The following is an 18,649-nucleotide window of genomic DNA, read 5'->3' as shown; positions in this document are numbered from 1 at the left end:
CGATGCAAGCAATCGGCTCTGAGAGTTTGTTTTAGTAAATAGTCATGGCTTCACAACGGCCATTGGATTAAGGAAAAAATAAGCATTAGCCCTGGAGATGGGTTTAGGTTGACGCATGTGAATGCTAAGTCGAGTAGTAAGTGCGATTTAGAGTTGATAAGATTTCTTAAAAGAGTTCTGTTTCGCTAATGGGATGCTTGACATGGGTTGATCAATCGTTTAACCTTTGGTATGAAAAGTTCTGCGATAAAATATTTAAAGGGATGTTATCCTAGAAGTTGATCAACACTTGATAGCCAACTCATTTAGTCATCGGCTCTAATAGCCGGTACCAAAAGGGTATCGCCTCTAGTTAAAAAAATAAAAAAAATCTTCAAAGACATAAAAGCCGATACGATATGTATCGCCTCTAGAGCAAGAAATAAAAACAAAGACAGTAATGCATCGGGGCATTGCACTAAGACATATTCATAGATGAGCAAAAGATTTCATTCATCTATTTGCCCTAAGTACAATCTAATCAAAGACTTTGTTTACCACATTCTGAGCGGATGTGATGTCCACGATAGCCTCCGCCGCTATGATGAATTCTTTCATCAAGTCCTCATGTTCCTCAAGACCATCGCCCATTGGGAAACTGGTCTCCATGGTGTGGAGCTCGTACCTGATCTGGACTAGCACCACGTTTAGCACCACTGACGCGCCATGACGAACGCCATGGAGGGCGATCTCCTGAATGTGGGCCAGTATGTCTTGGAGATGAGCATTAATGGGGGAACCCTGAGCATTGATGGCGTTCGCGGCTGCGTTCGCCACTAGTTGGAGAGACTCCAACTACACCATCAGGGCTGGCAATCATAGGAACAGAAAGACCATCAAGACAAAGACAGTGGGAATCAAAATGGAAGCATTCATGGAACTCATCTTACCTTCCACCGCAGCATCAGATTGGGCCAGCCGCGCTCGAACGGCAATGGCCTCCTCCTTGGCCGCATGAAGGGCAGCCTGAGATACCTCGAGGTGGATCTCGAGTTGGCCATTCTCTCAAGTCGCCTCAGCATAATGATTCTGTGCCATTCTCCACTCATGAAAGAAACACTGGGCGTCATCGCCATTGTAGGAGTAAGAAGAATCCGACGACGAGGCCGGCACAGAAGATGCAGCAATCAGAAGTGAGTCGTTCCTCTCCATCCCAGACAATGAAAGAGTCAAGCATTGATTCAGATCATAAAGTTCCTAATCTCTGTCCTTTTTCTTGGACACCCTACGTAACCAATTTCTCCATCCCTTAGGCACCTTTGGCTAGTTTCTGAAGGGAGTTTTGGTATTCCAAGAGGACAAATCGACTGCAGACTGTTTGAAGGGGATTTGGTTGGTTTCTTGATGGGCGAAATCAGCTGGATCAGGATCACCCATAGGCCCAAGAAAATAGACATTGGGAGTAATAACTGAAGGAATCAAGATTTCGTTCCTCATTTCCTAGAAATCAGATGAAATAAATTTGAGAAAGAAAGAAATACTAAGTAGCGACTGATGCTTCGAGAGTGGAGATTTGGAGGCATACCTCAAGGACATGGTCAATGGTCGCCATTATAGCCAAAATAGGTTTGAATTTGACAAAGATTGCTTGGATGATGGCTCGATCGAACGGAAGATTTGCTAGGGTTTGAAGCCTTGTTGGTGACGGTGTCAGCTGTTGAGGTTGGCTTGAGAAAGAAGGAGAAAGCAGAAAGGCCAAGTGAGTCAGAAGAGATACTGGTGGGCTATTGTACAAGACTCGGGCCAGGAAGTTAGAAGTTATGCGTACATCTCGGATAAAACGGTTGCGGTATGGTAAACCAATAAACTGGAATTTTGGAATAAAACCATTTTGTCCCAAAATTGGGGGGCATGTGTTTACACCAAAATTTGAGAGAAGAACGTGGAAACTCACAGGCTTCCAAGTTAGTGCCAATCAAGGAATTGGTTGCATGAGGATCGATATCAGCCGGTTCGGGTGCGACACTGGAATCAGCTCTCTTTAAATGACGTCAGCAGATGATGATAATGAACCACGATCGATGTCAGGAAAATACATATCGGACTCTACAAAAGGGGAAAGATTAGGGTCCAAGTTATCTTAAGATAGGAATATTTTCTTCATAGCAAAGATTGTACCAAGTCGTACTTGAGTAGGATTCATGCTTAGACTCTGGGTATAAATAGTGGACCCCGGCTATTGTAAAAGACAATCAATCCAATACAAGTTACTTACTTTTTTTTGGCTCTGATCACCCCTTAGGAGTAGGAGTAGAGTAGATCTCGGCGAGTTCTTCAGCGAGTACGGCTGCATTGATCCGGTCGACCTCCACTACTTGTCTGTAAGTACCGTCATGGCTTATACCTCTATTCGTACGGCTGCATCGATCCGGTCGACCTCCACTGCGACTCTGGTATAAGTTAGTTATCGATTCTTGTCTAGTTCAAGTAAGGCTACATCGATCCAGTCAACCTCCACTACTCGAACTAGATTAAGGTCAAGTTATTGGCTCTATCTAAGGGTGGTGATCCTTCGGATAGATTCATTAAGTTACCGATATTGCTTATTGCTTCCATTATTTATTTAATTATAGCAATATCACTTTGCCCAATTGAGATTGATCTTGATCGGCCTTATATCTTGTTTAACCCATCATTTGTTAATCTAAACTGACCTAATCTGTGTTTTAAATGATGAGTTGTGTTTGATCGGCTGTTTTATATCAATCTTGATCGTGCATAGCGTGTGGTTATGGCATGTCTAATCTGTAGTAGATCTATTGGCTAGCAAAAACTGTTCTATGGCCCGTTATCATAGCCTGTGTGATCCCGCCTCACACCCCACTATTAGCACCATGGAGTGGGGATCGTTGTTTGGTAGATCTGTTCCTGAGAGGGCATGACTTTAACTGTGCGCTATGCCTAAATTGGCTCTTTTAGCCGATATCGAGCACTTTCATGAACAGTTTACATCACGAGATCATTGAAGTAGAGATATGTTGAAAGATGTGTTAGCTCCATGATCTTATTATTGTATTATGACCTGCATGATTCTACCTCATGCCCCACTGATATTAGTGATAAGTTAGGGTCATCGAGTCTATTGTTGTTTCTACGGCCTGCATAATTCTGCCTCATGCCCCACTGGTCATAACGATAGATGAGATCTAATATGTTCATTAGATTTATCTTTATTAAATGGTTGAATGGTGATGAACTGTTTCTTTTATATAAAAGAGGTTCGGTTACTCGTAGTCATTGGCTTAGCATAAACCAATTATTGTTGACATCTTATTGCCATTGACCAATATTTGTTTAAGTAATGATTTTCATCCTGAACAATAACCGATTCTTCTTACACAACCCCACGAGCTTTAACTAATTTATTCTTATGAACTATTTAGTCAATCTCCTTTTATATCGACTCTCAGAGCCACACATCAGGACTATCTGGCAACACCGGCACATTCCGCCCTAAATTACTGATAAACTTTCTCTTCTTGTCAATTGTAGGGTCAAATTGACTAGCATGTCTCAGGAGGAGTGCGCAGGATCGGCCATCCCTGCGTCGAAGCTAGGTGGATCTCCAGCTCGATCGAGCGAACCCTTCCGGCTTGCTCGTGTGCCCTCAGCACGGGATGAATTTCCGTGTCGACAATGTCATTGATGTAGTTTACCTTGTTCCAATACCTAGAACTTCATCTTTGTAGTGGTTGATAAACTCACTCAATATGCCATTTCATACCACTATCTCCCCATTTTAGTACTCTCTTGTTTGCTCACACATTCATGGATCATGTTTACAAACTCCACGATATGCTCCAGTCTATGATCTCTAACCATGATCGTATTTGCACAATCATTTTGTGCAAACTATGTTAAAGCGTAGTGGTACAACCTTGTGCATGAGCATGAGTTTGGTGTACCAGCCTCAGACGAATGGATATATAGAACATGTTAATCAATGTGTCTAGACTTACTCATGGTGCTTTGTTCATGATTTCCTAGTTTAGTGTCTTCTGGTTGCCATTATCTAAATGCTAGTACAACACATGTTTCCACACAACATTATAGTTAACAAAGATCAAAGCATTGTATGGTCACTGATGGAGACGTGGACCGACCAATCTTTCAATAGGTATGATAGATTCCATGTGCGGATACTCGATGTTCCCAATCTAGGCTTGAAACCAAGTATGATTTGTACCCCTACAACCACTAAACCCACAACTCCATTGGTTATCAACCACCCGCAATGCGATTGACCTTGCCTAGAAGGATTTTCCTACAAGCGAACAGAGAATACAAGCAAGAATGAGAAGAACACAATCAACTGACATTACAAATATAGATGAAGTATATCAATCTGGGCTCAAGTATTGATTCAAGAGGACTAGTCGACATAGGCGAACAAGATCAAGAACAAGGGCCTCCCCTAATCTGTAGAATTGAAAGAAGATTGTCTACTAGTTCACAATTCCTTTCTTATGCTGGAAGACTCTAATTAGTCAATTATATGCTTTCCTCCCTCCCAACCTATTACATGTGCTCACTGAAATTGTCAGTCACATTTGTTGATATCATTGACAAACATAGGAAGAACTATCTTTGGAGAGGGAGTGATTTTAGAAAAAAGGGTATAACTTGGGAGCTTGGAAGATTGTCATGAAGCCCAAGGACAAAGGTGGTCTGGGTATCATTAACGTAAGTCTCCAAAACGATGCTCTCCTACTGAAGCATTTAGATAAATTCTATAAGGAGGATATTTAGTTGGTTAAACTCATCTGGTAGAAATATTACCTTGATGGAGTTCCTCATCTTAGAAGAAAGAAGGGTTCGTTTTGGTCGAAGGATATTCTTAGATTCCACATTCAGTATAGAGGTGTTGCTTTTCTGCACCCTAAACAAAGGTGATACTGTCAACTTCTGGGATGATCTTTTATTTTGTTGTTATTCACTCATAGAAGTATCCCAATCTGTTTTAAATTGCAAGAGTACTAGGAATTTCTCTTTGGAAGTTTAGAAATGCAGACTCTTTATTAAGCTGCTTCAGAATCCCAATGTCTAGAGAGGCATACAATAAGTTCTTGGAACTGAAGGATGAACTTCTTCTAATGCAGCCTATTCTTCCTAATGCCAATGACTGCTAGAGTTTCATTAGGGGACCTCAAAATTATTCATCCAATAAGTACTATTAGTACCAATTTGCATCTCTACATCCTCCTAGAGCTATCACATGGATATGGCAGGCCAGATGTGTTCCAAAGATCAAGTTCTTCGTTTGTCTTCTACTAAATGATAGGCTCAACACTAGAAATATGCTAAGAAGAAGAAACAAGTTTCTAGAGGAAGGCTACTATTGTGTTCTATGCTAAACAATGTGGAGGAGCCTATTGAACATTTATTCTTTCACCGTCCTGCTATCACCAAATGGTTTCCTTGGGTATTATTTGGGAGGAGGAAGCTAATATGCAGAGGAAACATGTTACTGCTAAGGGGATCTTAGCTCAGCCATTCTTCATAGAAGTTTTTATGATAGGTGCTTGGTGTATTTGGAATGAAAGAAATGCTCTAATCTTTGATGGAAGGATTCCTAATCTTGGTTCCTAGAAGTCTGCTTTTAAGAAGGAAGTAATTGTGCACCTTTTCAAGATCAAGCAATGCCTCCACTTCTCCATCCAACAGTGGCACAATGCCTTGTAATGTTTGTTCATAGTTTTTTTCCTGTGTTTTCATCCCTTTCTTGCTTAGTGTCTTTTGACGGTCTCTACAATAAACATAAACCGTCTTCCCTTCCATGCTTATGGAACATTGTATACCTGAGAAAGGTATTTACATTTTCCATGTGGTTAGTTCCTAGTACAAAGAAATCTATTTTTGACAACAACCTGAAGCAAATATGTTTCCCAAGGCAAGATGGGTTTAACATTTATTCTTTTCAAGATCCAAGAACTGCGTTGAAGGCTAGACAAATAGCTACTATACTTTAGATTGTTATAAAAAATGTAGCAGGAGATCAATCCCAATGGAACAGAAGGAGATATACTACAAGGACCAGAATTTATTTGGCAAGAAGTACAAAAGGAGATATACTACAAGGACCAGAAGTACAATGGAATTTTTGTGGACACCTTAAAGAATGTATTGAAGCTCACTGAGACATCAAGGTTGTCTTTGTTTATATATCTTACTTCTAGAGGATTAATTATTGGCCCGATTAAACTTCATCAGAATAAACATGTGATTGATTGCAATTCGTTGGATGGCCCATTGTCCATACCACATGATGCTCATCAAATAAAATATGTGCACTAGAGAAAAGTTTAGTGTTCATGATACTGGTCCAAATGAAATTTGATATAAAGTATAACTGCATACTTATGACCGAAAAGGGCTACCCCGATACTTCTTCAAGGTGGTCCAAATGAAATTTGATGTAAAGTATAAGGATCAATGAAATACTACTTCAAGCTCTAGTCCAAATTAAATTTGATATGAAGTATAAGGATCCATGAACACTTAGGGATCGATCGGAAGGAGCTACCCAATGAAATTTGATATAAAGTAATGTCACTGCCAAGAGGATCATGAACTTCGATACAAAGTAACGTCTACTGTCAAGAGGTCTATTGCCAAGAGGATCCATGAGTTTTGATAGAATATACGATCCATGAACTTTGATATATAGATATTATGAAGTAAAGTATGGTCTACTGCCAAGAGGATCCATAAACACTTAATCCCACCCAGCTCCTCATGTGGAACGAACCAAGAGGGTCCATGAACACTTAGTTGTATGTATAGTATTACTATATGGTACCATGGCTGTTATGTGTGCATATATGAGCTTGATTTGCATGTTATTTTATTGCATCAAATTTGGTAAAAATCAATAAGCTGATAGAAGAAAAGATGACATTTTAGAAGAATAGGATGATGAAAGATTAAAAGTATTGGATGACTTATATGTTGGACTGGGCCTCCACCATTACTTGGATGACTTGGATGCCCACACTGGTCCCCTTTTTCTCCATGGCTTATATCCAAAGGAGTGATATCCTCATCAGTCACCCTCCTCTACACTTTGGCACATTGTGCCTAACACTATTTGCCCAGTCACAGAACTCTATGTTAGTTTGAACATAACTTGATGAATGATCTATGTCGGAACATCATCTCATGCGTGCTTAGCAACAGGGTGAAAACTCAAGCAGTGCACTAGTTCTTAGTGGGGGATTCTGTCTACTTGAAACTCCAACCTGATGTTCAATCTTCATTTACGTATCTGTCTAGTAACAAGTTATCACTCAAGGTCTTCGGTCCCTTAGAGATTTTGGAGAAATTTCCTCCAGCTACTAGTGCCATCCATCTTGTATTCCATGTCTCTCAACTGAAGATTGCTTTTGTCATTGCTTATTATTATGTAATCAAATGATTTGTCTCTATAGCTCCTAGTGGGAGTCATGCAACATCATATCATTGCTTGTGGTGATGCTTCAATTGCCCAAGTGTTGGTTCGTTGGTCTTCTTTGCCGGATTCTCTCGTTACCTAGGAAAAATCATGCTCTAAAGAAAAAGTTTCCTAGAGCACCTATTTGGAGGAAAAAATGCCTTCAAGGAGCTCATGAAAAGAGATTTTAGAGCATCCAAAAATTGGATTATTAAGCTATAGGAAAATGGGAAAAGGCTCCGGAAAATTCCCGGGAAGGATCGGATGATGTCTAAATGTGTTTTTAAAACTTACCACACACAAAATCACCAAAAACAAGCAACAGATAAGCACCACATCAACAAAAGCCCATCAAATTAATTTAGAAAATTTGGAAAACCACACTATTCTGTATCTAAATTGGCAAAAACTTAATTTGACCTTTATAAATTTTATATAAATATTTAAACCATTTATTTTATTTAATGTTTTGTATTCATAACCCAAAATCAAAAATTTTGGGGTGTGACACCTATGGGGACAAATGAGCATTTGGATAGTGATGCTAGTGGCAATATGGTGGATCAAAAGTTATATCGGTCTATGATTGGAAGCCTACTCTATGTGACCGCATCAAGGTCGGATGTTATGTTTAGTATATGCATGTGTGCTAGATTTCAAGCCTCACCAAGAGAAAGTCATTTGAAGACAATAAAAAGAATATTGAGGTATTTTAAGCATACACAAAATGTTGGATTGTGGTATCCTAAGGGGCCAAACTTTGAGTTAATTGGATATTCGGACTCCGATTATGCGAGATGCAAAGTGGATAGAAAGAACACATCGGGCACATGTCTATTATTGGGAAGATCACTTGTGTCTTGGTCATCAAAGAAGAAAAATAGTGTTGCACTTTCATCCACTGAAGCCAAATACATATCCGCCAGTAGCTGTTGTGCTCAGTTACTTTGGATGAGAGCTACTTTGGATGATTTTGGAATCAACTTCAAACAAGTGCCACTGCTATGTGACAATGAGAGTGCCGTGAAGCTCACCAACAACCTGGTTCAACATGCAAGAACACTGCACATTGATGTCCGCCATTATTTCATAATAGACCATCAACAAAAGGGTGACATTTCAATTGAGAGTGTGGGCACCAAAGATCAACTTGCCGATATATTCACCAAGCCACTTGATGAGAAAAGGTTTTGCAAGCTAAGGAATGAATTGAACATACTTGTCTTCTCAAATATGTGTTGATGCACCCCCACTTATATGACATGCCTCTCCTTCGAGCAAAGCAAGGTAAAAGTTGTTTGGCATGCATACATCCTTTGCTAAGGACATGTTTAGTGCATCTAGTCATTCCACATGTTTATTAGGCTCATTTATGAAAACTAAATGAATTTGATGCTTGTATGGTACAACAATTGCTTTTATGTTTGATATGATCTAGTGGTAGCATGTGACATGTTGTGGGCTTGTGAACCTAGTGTTCAATCTAGAAAATAAGCTAAAAGTGTTTAACTCAACATGGACAAGATAACCATTGAGAGATGTGTGAAGAAGCTTGTCCTTGGATCAAACCGAGTTAAATTTCTTTGGTAAATAATCTAGATTGAACCTAAGTGAATTAATGATCCTCACATACATATATTCACCCCATTGATTTCAAGTTGGCTAACTCAACCTATCTAAAAAATTGAGCTCACATTTTTGTGTTCATTAATGACAAAGGAGGAGAAGTAGTTCATAAAGATAAGATAGGAGGAGAAAAAGCATTGAGAAAGGGGGAGAAATGAGAGATATGACAATAGAAGGGAATCAATAAAAAATTAATGCACACAAGTAGGTGGAGCAAGCACATAAACTTGTATGTTGCATTTGAATGTGCATTTACATATGTTTGGTTGACATATAAAATTTTAACTTAGGACAAACCAAATATGTCAAGTGAAAAGAAACGGAATGAGTATATTCATGTGTTTTTGAGTTGTAAAGAACGAGAAGAAAGATTAAATAAACCGATGCCTTTGGTGAAGCTCAGCCTTTTGGGCCATATTCTACGATCCCCACACTTCGTGAACTAAATGTTTAATATGGTTTTGTCCACCTGGCCGGATTGGATGTGTTGTGTGGTGCTTCTTTTTTGTCAATTGTGCTATTATACATAATTTCTGCTACATGTGCTAGAGCCAATATTGATTCGGTTTCACCGTTCGATCATAAGTCTAGACTTGGACAACGATTGAGATTCTATTGACTAGCAGTGAAGATCCATATCCACACTAGGTTAAGCCACGACTGGATAGTAATATCATTGTCGAGTAGAGTACGAGCTAGCATTGATAGTGATATGCCAATGTCTGGTCATTACGTAAACTGACAGTGCTATCTCAATAATACCATTGTCAAGTCTGAACCTAACAGTGTCCTAGCTAGCTACAATATAAAAACCGAACAGTCCAACCCTCTTCTTCCTCCTCTGTCCGAGCACACCCGTCCAGAAAAAAAGTCTTTCCCCTCTCTCTCTCTATATATTAATTATTAGAGCTAAATTATGTGTAGAAAATAGATAAGATCTACTCCCTCCGTCCCGTTGTCTCTGTCGTCGTAGCTCTGAACCAGGTGCATCATTGCAGGTCTGAACCTGGACATCCATATGACTAGATACATGGACTTCTTTATGAACCTGGTCACTTAAATACTGAGCTAGAACGACAATTGTCGTGGGACAGAGGGAGTATTTCGTATCCCCTTCGGCACTAACAGAAAACAAATGTAAGTAGTACGAAGATTGGTGTACGTATATACATACAACCCATATATCCCATAATATATTCGTAGAAGTACATCGTTAAGAGTAGCCGCATGAAACGACTGTTATTTGCATACAAACTATACAGTCACACAAACGAGGACACTGATTAACACATTTACAAGCACATTTACATTCATTTGATACTGAGCAACCATCAGGACGATGGTCAACGACTACAGTTCCCAAGAGCCGTCCAGCCCCGGACGTCTGCACGGGCCAACCTGGTGCCTCCTGCAGGTTCTTATTGTAAACTTGTCCGTACAGGGCACATACAAATAAGACAGAATCACATGGTACCAGTAACCAATCTGACGAGATAAGCCTAAGAACACTTGGCTGACTCAAAGCAATGCACGCATGCAGGCTTATGCGACCGGCAAAGTCTTGGTGAAGCAGCCGTTGGCGACGGTGCAGTTGGCGAAGCAGGTTGCCGGGTTGGGGTTGAGCACACAGGTGATCCCGCAGATTATCAGGCAGATCTGGCACGCGGGAGTGCAGACCTCGCCGACGTCGCCGCCGTGCTGTTCAGCAAGAAGGCTCAGCTTCTGGGTGAGCTCGCGCTCCAGGAGCTCCCGCAGCAGCGCGCCGGCGGCCGCGGCCTCCTGATCATCGGGGGATGATGCAAGGCAAATGGCCGGGCGCGCCAGGTCTGAGCCGACAAACAGGAGCAGCATGCACACGGTGGCAATCTTCAGAGCAGCCATTATTGCAAGTGAGTTTCGGATTGATCCTAGTGATCGAGATGGTCAGATACTCAGATCGATCGCCGCTACGTATAAGATAGAGATGCGAAATGGAGTAGTGAGGCAGTGCTATTTATATAGGGTGCAACTGCAATAAATTTACTATCAGTCACGTAGGTAACTGAAGCTTTCTGGGCTCTTAAAAAGATCCAAGCTCAGTTTAATTAAATGGGATGCTGATTTCGTGCAAGGCGGCGATGAATTAATGTTCAGTCCTGGAAGTAATGCAGTATCAGATCCGATGATGCATGGTTAGTTTCACCAAACTCCAACGATATCAAGCTAGCGTACGTACTAGTGAATGAAACAGGGCCGTCGTCGTACGTCGCTCGTTCTTATAGAATTAAGCTAAGTTCCGTATCAAATGTGTCATCTTATGGATTATCGATGCGTTTCAGTCCAGCTTACTTGGCACCCTGCAGTGAAAAACACTGAATATAATCTCTGTCTGGGAGAGATCACTTGCTTGACGAATGATGAGTCAGGCATAACAAAACGAATAAACCGTACGTCACAGTATGTGCATTACTTTATTTGATCTAAGATCCACAAGTTTACTATGTGGGGTACTGTTTGCCGTCCAACTGCGAGCAAGTATGGTTCATGTTCCAATGCTGTCATGGAACTTTGATGGAAAATATCATGATAATACCTCCGAGTTAGCTCAGCCACAATACCGAGATCTTGTAGATTTTGCCAGGCTAGAACTAAACAAGATGATTATTAGAGAATTCATGGAACTTATGAGCTGAAAACTTTGTTGTATATACACTTGGGTTGATGACTATGGTAGATTGTAGTAAATTGTGTTTTGTCATGCATGAAAATATAATTGCCTGCCATTTATATTTGGGTTCATTTCAATTGTCAAAAATAAAAATAATTCACTAGTGGTTATGCTACTATACCGCCTCTGGAAAACATTTTCTAGAGGTGGCTCTTTAGGTAAACCGCTTGTGTAAAAAAATTACACTGACAGTTCACATAAACCAACCGCATGTGTCAATGATTTACACCGGTGGTTGGCTTAGGTGAACCGCCAATGCAAATCTATTTAACACTGGAGGTTGGATTAAGCGAATCGCCTGTGCAAATGTATTAACAGTGGCACATCTCAAGTAGACACCTATGATGTTCGCAATTTCACGGCCTTTCACACTGGCGGCAGACTTAAATGTCAGTAGAAATAGGTCTGGAACCACTACTACCGAACATTGTTTGTACTAGTGGTACCAGCTGTAAAAACTATCGGAAGTATTTAAATGAACATTGTTGATCCAAGACTACTATGATTTTGAATATCGCCGATCACAGCAAAGTGCCCAGAACTGCTAGAATGGTTCGTAGCCCACATTGACCACCCTCTAGCTACCCCTCTAAACATGTGCAACTTTGTAGAAAGCTAGAGGAACAACTGAACAAGGCACATAAAAAACCTAAGTAGGAATACTGTCATCGTTGATTTTGTAGCATACGTAGAAACATTGCGATAAGATATAATACATAGATGATGAAATATATACTCACTTTTTTTAGATAATGGAAAATTCCAGCTTCAGCCCTCTTCAAAGAAGAGGCATCAGTCCAAAGTTAAACAAATACACTTACTTTAAACGCTTACAACAGTCAATGTTAGTTCAAATTCATTATTCTTGAATTCATTATTCTATTTGATGCTTCTTTATTCGAAACCTTTCTTAAAGTATCACCTGTAAATAAAAATGCCTATTATTAATTAGTTTGATGAAACTTGTCCTTAAGTATAACGATATAGTATATATACCAATGTTCAACCATCCGTGGACAATCAGTTAACGAGGTGGTGTTACATCCTCCAATTGCACTGTAGAAGAAAAGTCAATTCAAATCATTTTTTCAAACCCCAGGTTGTCCCATTTTCTATTAGAAATGTGCAAAACATGCATTATATCACCATAATTATATCTTGTAATTCCATTACATTTTTCATTACTCGAGGTTGTCCCATTTTGAATTATACTTGAAAGTATCATTCTTATATTTTTTTTTCCTTTTGAGGGACCCGTGCGCCGCTCCTAATCTACACTAGAACTCTACCATAGTCATGTTCCTAGTTACCAAGTCTCACTTGATCAAGTCCTTGGATTGCCACAAAGGTATAAGTGATCTTTGGCTTTAGTTTTTAAGTGACCTAATTTACCCTTTTCTTAGGTGTCACGATCCCTTCACTAAATAAACCTGACCCTGAGTAATCTTCAACGCAAGCATACATTCTTTGTGTGGACCCCTGCAACTGAATCATCACTTCAAGCCTTGATTTCTCTAGTGACAACACTTGTCCAAGTATATGCCAGACTTCACAAAATTCTTTTGCACTGAAGTTGATGTGTGTGATGCTAGTATTGGTGTTGTGCTCACACATGAAGACAACCCTCTTGGTTATGTTAGTAGGGCTTGGTCTCAAGACAAGAGGTCTTTACACAGATGTGAAGATCATACATGGCTATTAACTTGGATATTGCATAGTCGAGATCCTATCTCCAACATGGTGAATTCATCATTTTCACTAATAAAAAGGCTTAGTTGATTTGTTTGCAAAGAGATTGCGTACTACATGGTAGTAGAAATTCTTTACCAAGTTCTTGGGGTTTCTAATATAAGATTATTTGCAAGAACAATATGGAAAAGGTGTAGTTGATGCTCCTTCTCAACATCCTTCTCCTTGTCAATTGTTGCCTCTCTTAGTTACTATGCATCAGTGGTTGAACTTTTGGTTTCTACTATGATGAAGATCTTATGATTCAACATCTTTTTGCCCAGTTAGCCCTTTGTGTTTCATTTTAGGGACATTATACATTGTCCCAAGGTTTTAGTTATAAAGTTAAGATCTAGTTGCACAACTACACCTTTGCATCAGGAAGTGTTTCAAGCCTTTCATGATAGTACTATGAAGGAACATTTAGGTTTTATTGTTACCGACAAAAGGACTAAGCAGCTCCTCTGATGGCCTCACATGAAGCAACAACTAAAACTTGGGTGCAATCTTGCTCTATTTATAACCAAGCCAAGCCTGATCATAGAAAATCACCTAGCTTGTTGCAACCTTTACCTATTCTTGCTCATGATTGGAAGATGGTGTCAATGGACGTCATTGATGTAGTTTACCTTGTTCCAATACCTAGAACTTCATCTTTGTAGTGGTTGATAAACTCACTCAATATGGCATTTCATACCACTATCTCCCCATTTTAGTGCTCTCTCGTTTGCTCACACATTCATGGATCATGTTTACAAACTCCACGATATGCTCTAGTCTATGATCTCTAACCATGATCGTATTTGCACAATCATTTTGTGCAAGCTACGTTAAAGCGTAGTGGTACAACCTTGTGCATGAGCATGAGTTTGGTGTACCAGCCTCAGACGGATGGATATATAGAACATGTTAATCAATGTGTCTAGACATACACGTGGTGCTTTGTTCATGATTTCCAAGTTTAGTGTCTTCTGGGTTGCCATTATCTAAATGCTAGTACAACACATGTTTCCACAAAAAATTATAGTTAACAAAGATCAAAGCATTGTATGGTCACTGATGGAGACTTGGGCCGACCGATCTTTCAATAGGTATGATAGATTCCATGTGTGGATACTCGATGTTTCTGATCCAGGCTTGAAACCAAATATGATTTGTACCCCTACAACTGCTAAACCCACAACTCCATTGGTTATCAACCACCAACAACGCGATTGACCTTGCTGAGAAGGATTTTCCTACAAGCGAACAGAGAACACAAGCAAGAACGTGAAGAACACAATCAGCTGGCATTGCAAATATAGATGAAGTATATCAATCTGGGCTCAAGTATTGATTCGAGAGGACTAGTCGACACAGGCGAACAAGATCAAGAACAAAGGCCTCCCCTAATCTGCAGAATTGAAAGAAGATTGTCTACTAGTTCACAATTCCTTTCTTATGTTGGAAGACTATAATTAGTCAGTTCTGTGCTTTCCTCCCTCCCAACCTATTACATGTGCTCACTGAAATTGCTGGTCACATTTGTGGATATCATTGACAAAAATAGGAAGAACTATCTTTGGAGAGGGAGTGATTTTAGAAAAGGGTATAACTTGGGAGCTTGGGAGATTGTCATGAAGCCCAAGGACAAAGGTGGTATGGGTATCATTAACTTAAGTCTCCAAAACGATGCTCTCCTGCTAAAGCATTTAGATAAATTCTATAAGAAGGAGGATATTCAGTTGGTTAAACTCATCTGGAAGAAATATTACCTTGATGGAGTTCCTCATCTTAGAAGAAAGAAGGGTTTGTTTTGGTCGAAGGATATTCTTAGATTCCACATTCTGTATAGAGGTTACTTTTCTACACCCTAAACAAAGGTGATACTGTCAGCTTCTGGGATGATCTTTTATTTGGTGTTATTCACTCATAGAAGTATCCCAATCTGTTTGAATTTGCAAGAGTACTAGGAATTTCTCTTTGGAAGTTTAGAAATGCAGACTCTTTATTAAGCTGCTTCAGAATCCCAATGTCCAGACATGCATACAATAAGTTCTCGGAACTGAAGGATGAACTTCTTCTAATGCAGCCTATTCTTCCTAATGCCAATGACTGCTAGAGTTTCATTTGGGGACCTCAGAATTATTCATCCAATAAGTACTATTAGTACCAATTTGCATCTCTACATCCTCGTAGATCTGTCACATGGATATGGCAGGTCAGATGTGTTCCAAAGATCAAGTTCTTCATTTGTCTTCTACTAAATGATAGGCTCAACACTAGAAATATGTTAAGATGAAGAAACAAGTTATTAGAGGAAGGCTATTGTTGTGTTCTATGCTAGAACAATGTGGAGGAGACTATTGAACATTTATTCTTTCACCATCCTTCTGCTGTCACTAGATGGTCTCCTTGGGTATTATTTGGGAGGAGGAAGCTAATATGTAGGAGAAACTTGTTACTGCTAAGGGGATCTTAGCTTAGCCATTCTTCATGGAAGTTTTTATGATAGGTGCTTGGTGTATTTGGAATGAAAGAAATGCTCTAATCTTTGATGGAAGGATTGCTAATCTTGGTTCGTAGAAGTCTACTTCTAAGAAGGAAGTAACTGCGCACCTTTTCAAGATCAAGCAATACCTGCACTTCTCCATCCAGTAGTGTCTCAATGCCTTGTAATGTTTGTTCATATTTTTTTCCTATGTTTTCATCCCTTTCTTGCTTAGTGTCTTTTGACGGTCTATAAACATAAACCGTCAATTGAATCTGCATCTATCCTTAAGATCAATCACCACCATAGGAAATAGAATTTAAACTAATGATTTCCACAAGTTTTGGTGAATTGTATGCAGGCTAATTTATCCAGAAAATGGGCCATGTGGGCCATACTATGTCAGTGTAATACACGATTATCCATGATGAAATTGACTCCAAGGACCTTTAATCCACCATCAAAGACAAACAACCAAAGATCAATGCGAGTGGATGACAGGTGGGGTCGGCTGACCCCACCACCTGGTTGGGCTCGACCAATGGGTCAGGGATGTCGGTCTATCCTTTGACATGAAGCCTCTCCACCACCTTTGAGGATCAATCTCCACCGTGATTCAAGGTCGGTTCGAATAGAGGGACAATATGGAGCTGTGCCTTGTTTTCATGGGCCCACAGGGTGCCAGGTGGCCCCTATAAAAGGACCCCTAGACACCCTCTAGAAATCATATCACAATTGAAGAGAATAGTAGTCCTCTAGACTAGGATCTATTCTTGGGCATAGAAAATAGTGAGCTAGATAGTTAGGGAAGAGTTTGGAGGAAGTATCGAGTTTGACGGTGCTACTCCTACGACTTGTACCTTGGCGGATTCGGGTTCTTCAAACCTGCATTTGATATAACTCTAGTAATTGATTTCTGATTTAAAGTAGTTTTGTGCTTTGGTGTTTATCCGGAGCACAATTCTTTTGAGTGCTTTAATCCTTGTTAAGCTCCTAGATTAGAGTAGTAATCGTTAGTATAAGCGTTGTGCTTAGACTATTGGTTACTTGTGGATGCACCCTACATTTCAGAACATGTTGTAGGCCGTGTAAGTGATAGTTATGTAGGTCCTTTGGAATCCATCTCCCATTTGTAGGACTAGTGGGACCCGTGTTGTGATAGAAGAAGTATATTTTGCTATGCTCTTCTTGTGTAATGTCCCCTGGTAAACACTAGAATACCATGCTAACTTAAGTTAGAAACTTAAAGGCCTTAGAAGTCCTCTCTACACTCCTATTTATCCTAACCTTGTTGCTATCTCTGGCTAAGTTAGTTTGTAGTTAAATTCACACGTGGATACAATAACTCTTAGTACCCATTCAAAAATGTCTAACTGTTAGTTAGGCACTCTGCTACAAGCGTCTGATTATTGTATGTTGTACTCTGCCCCACCCCTTTATAATTAAAAGTCACCAGGGGGGTTTATACCCCACAATTTTAGTTAAAAAGGGCCCTAATTGCAAAATTGGTTTCATAGCATCGAAAGATCGTGAGATTCAGAAAATACCACCGAAAGAACTCCATTACATAAAAAACCACTAAAAGAGAACCATTATCTAAAAGTGGCATTCCATCATATTTGAAGGTAACAGCGTCAGCTTCGTCGATTCATGAACATGGACATCCAACTCCTGGCTACCCGAGACGGACATAGACATAGCTCACACGTGAGTGCCTCCTCCTCAGTTAGCTTACACGGCACTGCCGCCACCATGGTAGAGCTGGCACACGTGCCTCCGCCACCTTGGCCAAGCTCCCCTGTCTGCCGCTGCCTCGTTGGTCGAGTTTGCGCTTGCACCATCATTGCCTCCCTGCTGGTCGAGTTTGCGCGTGTGCCACTGTCGCCTCTGCAGAGCTCGCTTGCGTGCCACGAGAAGTTGTAGAGTTGGTCACCTGGTCTTAGAGGAAGAAGGCTAAGAAGCACGCCGCTAGCTCGACCATGTGTGTAGTTGCATAATCATGTCTGCTCATGGCCACGTGGGTTAGATTAGCTAGCTACCTTCCATAGTTCCATCCATACAAAAAAAGAGCTAGATGCCTAGATGCATGCGTACTACTGAGAAGGATGAGATTCCTGTCGAGTCCATTAGCGTAGAACTTGGGGCAGAGCGTGGACTGCTACAACGTCGGCTTGCCACCTCGGGTATGGCTAGGAGGACATTGTAGGGTCTGTGGCCTTGATGCTGGGTGCGCGAAAAGGCACGGGTGCCCGCCAATGAGGGCTGCAGCGAGTCCACAGCAAGGCACAACAGCTCTACCACCCAAACTACAAGACACTAAAGAGGCTCGCCACCACCCAGCTCAGCTGGACCCCTCGCCAGAGGTTGTGCTGATGCTGATCTTCCATGACTCCATCCTACAGTGGATCCACCTATGCCAAAACTGAGGAAAAGGAAGGGGTGGGATTTCCACTAAGGGAGGAGCAACGATGGACTCACGTCATTAGGTCAAACCGTGATAGAATGGTAGTTTCAGGTAACAGATGGTTCTTTCGGTGGTATTTCATGTGGCCGTGATATTTGAGTGGTATTTTCTGGATCTCATGATCTTTGGATGCTATGAAACCAATTTTCCCTTCATAGTAGACAAACTTGGCGTTACAAGTGCTAT

General features: G+C 40.5%; 1 protein-coding gene across 1 annotated transcript; it reads right to left on the bottom strand.

Annotated features, from left to right (window-relative positions):
* Positions 1 to 10,290: 10,290 nt before the first annotated feature.
* Positions 10,291 to 11,034, bottom strand: LOC136546246 (uncharacterized). The gene has a single exon (XM_066538208.1). The coding sequence runs from the start codon at positions 10,973 to 10,975 to the stop codon at positions 10,637 to 10,639; it is 339 nt and encodes a 112-aa protein (XP_066394305.1). The 5' UTR covers positions 10,976 to 11,034; the 3' UTR covers positions 10,291 to 10,636.
* Between the last annotated feature and the right edge of the window lie 7,615 nt (positions 11,035 to 18,649).

The sequence above is a fragment of the Miscanthus floridulus genome, chromosome 3 (genome assembly GCF_019320115.1).
Source record: "Miscanthus floridulus cultivar M001 chromosome 3, ASM1932011v1, whole genome shotgun sequence".
Lineage (NCBI taxonomy): Eukaryota > Viridiplantae > Streptophyta > Magnoliopsida > Poales > Poaceae > Miscanthus > Miscanthus floridulus.
The sequence above is the reverse complement of the archived record's forward strand: the minus strand, read 5'-3'. Positions and strand labels throughout refer to the sequence as shown.

Coding starts and splice junctions, on each gene's coding strand:
- LOC136546246 (XM_066538208.1), bottom strand. CDS start 10,975: ATGGCTGCTCTGAAGATTGCCACCGTGTGCATGCTGCTCCTGTTTGTC.